A 9,232-nucleotide genomic window follows, 5' to 3' on the forward strand; every position below is an offset into this window, starting at 1 on the left:
TGTTATTTGATGTATGAATGGTAAGCGTGCCAAAATTTACAACCCTGTTATTTTGCCTTACAATGAAACTGAAATGCTGGCTGCGTCCCAATTGCTCATTCACACTAATACTATGCGTATACTATATACTACTCTTAATAGTGCAGGTTTGGCATTAAGCCCTGTAACAAGAAAACTATGATTATTTTTTTATGATTATTTTCAAGTCTTACCGGATAGGACTGCTGTCCTCTCTGTGTCCTCTCAGTGCGATGCGTTGTTGGCTATCTGAAGAGACAGTAGCGGCTTTGCTGTTTGTCACTTCCTCATGTCTAAGATATAGTTAAAGTTTTCATAGTTTCAAGTTTATTTGTCATCTGCACAACATGTCAGGACATTTATGCATTGAAATGCTTGTGGTGAGGCTCAGGTTGATGCTCTACAGGAGGACAAACTGTATACATACTAAACATATTCAAATAAAGTTATATAAAAATTATATTAAATAAATACAAAATACACACAAAATATACACAAAATACCGAATATACATAGACAGGAGGGAGAGAGAGTGGAGCTAAATATTCGCCGCAGCCAGAATGTTAACTGATACAAAGAAAAAAGAGCACCGTACCCCAGTTTTAAAATCGTGGTACTGGCTCCCAGTACAGTCCGATATAAAATGGTATTGGTGTTTTTTTAAGTTTATAGGGACTTGAACCTGCTTATGTTGTGGACATGCTTTGGATGTATGCCCCCTCAAGATCTTTAAAGTCTGTGTTGTTATTTCTTACCCCTTAAAAGCCTATGGACTGGGCCAAAAGTGTTAATACTAACCTCTACTACCAGAGAACAGCCCCAGCAGTTTGTCCCATTTGACCCTAGAGGTCCCTGTAGTTACTCAGTAATACGCCTCAGTGTGTAAGAAGCCTTGGAGCATTAAGGGGTTAATAAATGATCACATTTACCCTTTTTCTCCCAATCTGGTACTGACAATTAAAGGTGAGGTGTGTCCTCCGCATTTTACCCATCCGTGGTAGTAAACCCACCCCCCCCACACACACACACACATACACTAGTTAACTAGGGGCAGTGAGCACACACACACACCCAGAGCGGTGGACAGCCAACTCCAGCTCCCGGGGAGCAGAGAGTGTGAAGGGCCTTGCTCAAGGGCCTAACAGTGGCAGCTTGCCGAGCCCGGGTATCGAACCTACAACCCTGTCATCAAAAGCCCAGAGCTCTGACCGCTCTAACCCACCTGTGCTCGACATTAAACACATTAAAGGTGCACGTATTTGTCACTGTACAGTGTGGACAATGTGTCCTCCGCATTTAACCCATCTGGTAGTGAACACACACTCACACACACACATGTGTTAGGGGCAGTGAGTACACACACACCCAGAGCGGTGGGCAGCCAACTCCAGCGCCCGGGGAGCAGAGAGGGTAAAGGGCCTTGCTCAAGGGCCCAACAGTGGCAGCTTGCCGAGCCCGGGAATCGAACCCACAACCCTGTTATCGATATCCCGGAGCTCTAACTGCTGAGCCACCACTGCCCGAAATTTATGTATCCTTCGATATATGTAATTTATGTATCCTTCGATATATGTGAAGCCAGTCACCGCCTCTTTTTGAAATGCTGCTGATGTGGCATCGCCAGGCAGCCGACACGCTCAGAGGAAAGCGGCGGGATCAACATCGGCCTATTGTGCTCTTTCAGGCTCCGGCTGCTGACGGCAAAGCGCCCTGGCTTGAGATTTGATCTCACAACCCCCTCCGAGCCCCTTAGAGCCCCTGCGTCCCGATTTGGAGTACTGTCCCAAGTGACATCAGATACAGCCCATCTGTGACTGTAAATGATAGGCTTAATTAATTAAATGATAGAATTAATTAAATTGCCTTAAATAATCAATATGGCTTTATACTGACATCATATAATGTAAATGATAAATGATTTTATATAGAAATTTGGTTTTAGGCTTGGCTATAAGGGTTCAGAATCAATAGGCAGTACTCTTTCTCCTAATTAATAACCTCTTTAGTGATTTCTGATAGCGTTTATCTGTATTACTGATCATTCACAACAGGTCCTAACAACGCCTGAGAGTCCCTAAATACTCAGTAAAGTCAATAAATACTACCGGCACTGTAACTGTTGGTACCCCTCGGTTAATGAAAGAAAAATTACTTGAATCTGACAAAAGTAATAATAAAATAAAAATTCTATGAAAATTAACAAATGATCTGACATTGATTTTGAACCATGATTCAACAGAATTATTTTAAAAAGTAAACTCATGAAACAGGCCCGGACAGAAATTATGCTACTCCTGAAAATAATAATAAAAGGGACATGTCAAATCAAGGTGTGTCCTCTAATTAGCATCACAGGTGTCCACAATCTCGTAATCAGTCAGTGGGCCTGTATATAGGGCTACAGGTAGTCACTGTGCTGTTTGGTGACATGGTGTGTACCACACTCAACATGGACCAGAGGAAGAGGAGGAAGAGGAGGAAGAGGAGGAAGAGGAGGAAGAGGAGGAAGAGAAGAGAAGAGAAGAGAAGAGAAGAGGAGGAAGAGAAGAGGAGGAAGAGAAGAGGAGGAAGAGAAGAGAAGAGAAGACTCAGAAGATTAGAAAAACAATTATAGACGAGCATGTTAAAGGTAAAGGTTATACGATCTCCAAGCAGCCTGATGTTCCTGTGACTACAATTGCACATATTATTCACAAATTTAAGATCCATGGGACTGTAGCCAACCTCCCTGGATGTGGCCGCAGAAGGAAAATTGATGACAAATCAAAGAGATGGATAATATGAATGGTAACAAAGCCCAGAAAAAATAAGAGATTAAAGGTGAACTTCAAGCTCAAGGAACATCAGTGTCGGATCGCACCATCCGTCCTTGTTTGAGCCAAATGGTTTAATGGTTAATGTAAGTGAATGTAAACGCTGCCCCAGTGTCTTCAACTTGGAAGCACAGCATTCCCGTATGTCTAAAACAAGGACGCGTCTTGGACCTGCTGGCCTGAATTTGCTGGTCTAGAACTGCGGCTGGCTCTACTGCTCTGCAGCTGGATACATCTTGTGTGTGAACTCCCTATAAGCCCTATAACTCCCTATATATGTATGTGTATGTATGTAGATGTGTGTTTTTATATATATATATATATATATATATATATATATACACGTTTTAAAAAAAACAAAAAACACTACCAATAATTTTATTATTTAATAATTTTATCAGTAGTCCCACACGATTAAAAAAAACACTATCAATAATTTTATGTTTTTTTTTACATATTTAAAAATAAATAGCTATGTTTTAATTGGGTTAGTTCAGATATGAACTCAGTTAAAGATATAATTGATATACGTGTGTGTGTGTTATTGATATAAAGTTATTGATATAAAGTTATTGATAGTGTTTTTTTTTTAATCATGTGGGCCTACTGATAAAATTATTAAATAATAAAATTATTGGTAGTGTTTTTTTTAATCATGTGGGACTACTGATAAAATTATTAAATAATAAAATTATTGGTAGTGTTTTTTTTAATCATGTGGGACTACTGATAAAATTATTAAATAATAAAATTATTGATAGTGGTTTTTTTTAATCATGTGGGCCTACTGATAAAATTATTAAATAATAAAATTATTGGTAGTGTTTTTTTTTATCATGTGGGACTACTGATAAAATTATTAAATAATAACATTATTGATAGTGTTTTTTTTAATCATGTGGGACTACTGATAAAATGTTTAAATAATAAAATTATTGATAGTGTTTTTTTAATCATGTGGGACTACTGATAAAATTATTTAATAATAAAATTATTGATAGTGTTTTTTTAATCATGTGGGACTACTGATTAAAATATTAAATAATGAAATTATTGATTGTGTTATTTTTAATCATGTGGGACTACTGATAAAATTATTAAATAATAAAATTATTGGTAGTGTTTTTTTATCATGTGGGACTACTGATAAAATGATTAAATAATAAAATTATTGGTAGTGTTTTTTTTTAATCATGTGGGACTACTGATAAAATTATTAAATAATAAAATTATTGATAGTGGTTTTTTTATCATGTGGGACTACTGATAAAATTATTAAATAATAAAATTATTGATAGTGGTTTTTTTGAATCATGTGGGACTACTGATAAAATTATTAAATAATAAAATTATTGATAGTGTTTTTTTTTAATCATGTGGGACTACTGATAAAATTATTAAATAATAAAATTATTGGTAGTGTTTTTTTTATCATGTGGGACTACTGATAAAATTATTAAATAATACAATTGTTGGTAGTGTTTTTTTTAAATCATGTGGGACTACTGATAAAATTATTAAATAATAAAATTATTGATAGTGGTTTTTTTTAATCATGTGGGACTACTGATAAAATTATTAAATAATAAAATTATTGATAGTGGTTTTTTTTAATCATGTGGGACTACTGATAAAATTATTAAATAATAAAATTATTGATAGTGGTTTTTTTTAATCATGTGGGACTACTGATAAAATTATTAAATAATAAAATTATTGATAGTGGTTTTTTTTTAATCATGTGGGACTACTGATGTCCACCAAAATAAGAAAATCCTAATTCCACTGTCAATAAAAGTATTTGTTATTACAAGTGATAAAATACACATATACCAGCAATTAGCATGGTGCTGACTGCATGTCTTAATAATCCCACGCTCACCTCAGACCATGTGGAGCTGTTCAGTAATCTCTCATAGATTTAGAGGCTTATGTGGTTTCTGACACTGTATGACTCACTGTTATCTCAAAACATGGACTGAAGTACCCGCATGTCCTAATTTAGCCCTGTTTTTCAGTGCTAAACTAGCAGACTTCAGACACTAACTGCAAAAATGATCTACTGGCTTATATCTAGTTATTAATATAGCTATCTATGATTTCTCACTATGAGATTTAATACAAATATAATCAGTACAACTGATGTTTTGATTTGTTTAATTTATTTAAAGAGCCATTCTCTGGATTAAATGACATATCCTATTTAAAAAAAAAGAATAAATACATTTAAAATACATTAATCTCAAATTTTCTTGTCTTAGAAATATTCAGTATCTCCACTAAAATGATACAGGTCAAACCAGGATCCACAAACAGGCAGTGTGTTCAAATAGCCACTAGAGGACAGCATCAGAACATAAACGAGCTGAAGCTGTGGCCTCCTGCGCCCTCACCAGGACAGTTTTACACCCTTCAGACTCAGCTGAAGTTTAAAAATCACTCCCGCTTGTTTGGCGTGGGTGTGTGTGTGATATCACACCCAGTCTATTAATGCTATTTACGCTTGAAATGTTCCACTAATGCTTCATATTTCTGAACTTGGCAACTGTGTCGTTTTCATGTCCAACAGCTTTTAAACCACAAAACTGAGGAAAATCTTACTGTGTGCAATATATTCTCTTTTATTCCAACTGAGACTGATATAGTTTCCTTTGCAGAGCCCGAGGTTGTTGTGAGTTTATGTTTTGAGTACCTTTATGGCTTCATGGCTGGAAAGGCCTACAGACTTTATTATAAAGTCAAAAGGTCAATGGATCAAAAGGACAAAGACAGAGAAGCATATAAAGACATATACTGCTCTGTCCTCATCTCCCTTATCTCTATCCCTCCAACAGTAAATAGACATCACCTGTTCTCAGCAGACCATGGCTATCATTAGGCTACCCATAAGAGTTAGTCCCACTTTGCTGCAGCAACAGCCTCTACTCGTCTGGGAAGGCTTTTCACTACATGTTGGATCATTTGATTGCAGTCAGCCTCACAACAGCATCAGCTTTATACCCCTCTAGCCCCTTATATACCCCTCTTATATACCCTTATATACCCCTTATACCCCTCTAACCCCTCTCAGCATTGGGCATGGTGAGCTTGGGCTCATGTGCGACCCCTTCAGAGTGTCCTGCTCTACTCATCGGTGCTTTTCTATACAATATAGCGCCAATAGCTGAATTTACTCTTAAGAAGGATGTGTATGTCCCTGAGCTTGCAAATAAAAAATCATTGCGGCTGCAAAAAGGCCAGAAATACTGAGCTGGCGCCCCCTTGTGGTTTGAAAAATAAATAAATACATTTAAATAAATAGACGCCAATCGAGATATCCATATAGATAAACTGCTGTCAAATAAAATAAATAGCAATTCAATAAACCAGAAATATGGGGTTATTTAACTTATTTAAACTTCTTTTAGTCATTTTTATCCAGAGAAAGTGTCTCATTCCCTCGCAACAGGGAAAGGTCAATAGGTCGTGTTTTGAATTTTGTCTTTTTTCAAGATGTAATGCAAAGAAATAAATAATCAGTCAGTGAGTAAAATAAGAACATTTCTCTGGAAAATATAATGTAAAGTAAGCAAATATAATCTGACAGCAGCATCGCAGCAATTATAGAATGAGAAATATTGGACATATTCATGGGATTTGTCCACTGTCATGTTTTGCATTGCCAAATAAACTCCTGAAAGAGAGATTTCTGTTGGTTTAGTCTGCCCATCATGATGTGAACCTGAAAACAATAAGCTCTGAGATGTTTTTATCTCCAAAAAAGCCTTTTTTTAAGTCTTAGTCAGTGTTAAGTCAGTGTTCTCTTCATGTTCTCTGAGTCCTGGTTTAGTGTTTAGTGGTTAGAGTACTGGGTTATTAATCACAGGGTCGTGGATTCCATACCCAGGTCCACTAACAGCCACTGTTGGGCCCTTGAGCAAGGCTCTTAACCTTCTCTGATCCAGGGATGCTGTAGCAGGCCTGATCTTGTGGCCTGACCCTGGCTTTTTAAGCAGAGTTATGTGAAGAACAGAGTTTCGTTGTACTGTATGGGTTCAGCATATTAATGAAAAAGGCACTCTAAATGTATGTGAGACGGATACAGTAAGGACCTTCATACTAGCGTTGTTCTCTTAAACCTTAAAATATACTTTAAAAGCCTTCGCAATCCAACTAGTATCCAGTGAGTGTCAGACCGAAATGATGTAAACACTGTTTTGTGACTTTTTATTTTCTAACACAAGCAGAACCACCTTTTTTCACTGGTTAGAGTACTGGGTTATCGATCACATGGGTATGGGTTCGATACCCAGGCCCACTAAGCTGCCACTGTTGGGCCCATGAGTGAGGTCTTTAACCTGCTAGACTTCAGAAGTGCTGTAGCATGGCTGACCCTGTGCTCTGACCCCAGCTTTCCAATCCTATGTGTCATTTAGGATCCACTGTGCTCAAGAGCCGAAACCACGCTACTGTCCAATTACTTTTGGTACTTGAGTGAATTAAAAAACCTTTGGTTTATAAAATACAGAGTCGCTGTCATGCAAAAAAACTGGTATCTCCAAAACGGCAACTTTACAGGAGAAGGAAAAAACCTGCTCAGCTTTCACTGGAAGTCAATGCAAAATGATTGGACTCCATTGGTCACTTTGGAGCATTTCTATTGGTCCGTTCATCATGAAATTTGGACACAGTGTAAAGAACAACAGCCAGATTCACATCTCATGTCAAAAAGTGAAAAACGCTAATGCAAAAATGGAGCTAAAGGTTTTTGCACTCCTCTGGTCACATCACCTCTTCAAACACAGTCTGTCAGAAAGAGAATCAGTTATGCATGTTTTTTTTTTAATCATTTTTAAAACATTTACAACTATTTGAGACAAAAAAAAAGTTACAAACAGAGTTGACCTGCATTTTTTTTTGCATTCATTTCAAAATGTTACATAAATAAAACTCATATTTATAAATATCTCTTTTTATAAACATATAAATAGTTTTTTTAAAACATAAATACATTTATGCTGGAATGACGTACATGAATGTACAGCAGCAGCGACAATATACAGCTTTGCATTTGAGTTTTTTAATATTTTTTACACCATTATCCGCCGTTGCGTGGAGTGTGTTGTCGTTTATGCGGGTGGGTTTGTTTTCGTTGTTGTTTTTCCGGTTTAAATTGATGATGCTCGTCCCCATCTCGCTGGTCATGGTGCTTCTGTACCGTTAATCCGGTGCTTTTTAGGCTTTTCCCCAAAAGAGGAACAACTAAGTCAATAATGTCCAAATCCAAACGGCATCTGTTACAAGCGCTCTGGAAGAGACAGAGAAGAGAAGACATCGTTAAGAGTCAGTTTTTCAAATAAACCCCTAAAAATGTCACTCAGGACACTTCTCCAGCATGTTTTCAATCAAAACACTCCTAAAAAAAAAAGGCAGTGCGTTCAGCTGAGCTGACCTGATTCAAACATGTGCATCATTTCCCCTTGAATTTACATACATAACATCAGCACAACTGTGTCTCCGGGTTTCCTCTTTTTCGTGGCGATGACGCAATCACGCCTAACTCATGTGGAAATGATGGACACCTCTGAATGAAGGCAGTTCAGAGCTGGATTTGGTGCACAAACACAGTGTCACGTATATAAAACCCAGGTGAATCACTCTGGCGCTCAGAGGTGCCAAATAAGAGCCCCCGCTGTGATGGAAGCAGTTGGTGTCACTCCACTAAATACCCCTGTGCCCTCGGGCCAATACGGCTAGCTGCCTCTCTGTTGCCTCACCGCCTTCGTTTCTTTGATGTTTCAGCGTTTACATGACTCAGGTGGAGGATTTCCTGCCCGCTCTGTGCACCAATCACCAGCGGAAAACTCAGCCTGTATGTGGTTCTGTTCACCGGACAGTGATGATGGTACGCAGTACACTGATCCTGTCTGAACTGCTGTCGCCTCTCCTTGTCGTTCCTTTACTCATCAACCCATCAGTTCTCAGTCTGTCCCACATTCCTTTAACTCGTGTTGTTTGAGAATTATTCGATATCCATTATGAATGATTCAGTATAACCACTGTGAATTGCGCTTTATCAGTTGTGCTGATTTTTGTGTTTGTAAATCATCAGAAATGAATGAAAAACGGTTTATTCAGTGTCTACAATGAATGAACCAGTATGAATTATTCAGTATTAACTGTGAATTGTGCTGTAATCAGAATTATTTGGTAATCGCTATGAATTATGCCTTATCCAGCATGAATTATCCAGAATCTACTATGCATCATTTAGTAACTGCTATGAATTTTACCCAGTATGAATTATTCTATATCATTTGTAAATCCTGCTTTAACCAGAATGAATTACACAGTAACTACTATGAATTCTTTAGTAATCACTATGAATTATGCGTTAACCAGCATGAATAATCCTGAATCAT

The 9,232-nt window shown here is 37.3% G+C and overlaps 1 protein-coding gene across 1 annotated transcript in view; it reads right to left on the reverse strand.

The window, feature by feature from the left end:
- Window positions 1-7,754: 7,754 nt before the first annotated feature.
- nppc (natriuretic peptide C) overlaps window positions 7,755-9,232 on the reverse strand; it is a 4,093-nt gene continuing 2,615 nt past the window's right edge. Inside the window, exon 3 of the mRNA XM_072660685.1 lies at window positions 7,755-8,118. Coding sequence (XP_072516786.1) covers window position 8,118 — 1 coding nt within the window. The 3' untranslated portion in view covers window positions 7,755-8,117. The remainder of the gene's footprint in view (window positions 8,119-9,232) is intronic.

This window comes from Salminus brasiliensis, chromosome 17 (assembly GCF_030463535.1).
Source record: "Salminus brasiliensis chromosome 17, fSalBra1.hap2, whole genome shotgun sequence".
Classification (NCBI taxonomy): Eukaryota; Metazoa; Chordata; class Actinopteri; order Characiformes; family Bryconidae; genus Salminus; species Salminus brasiliensis.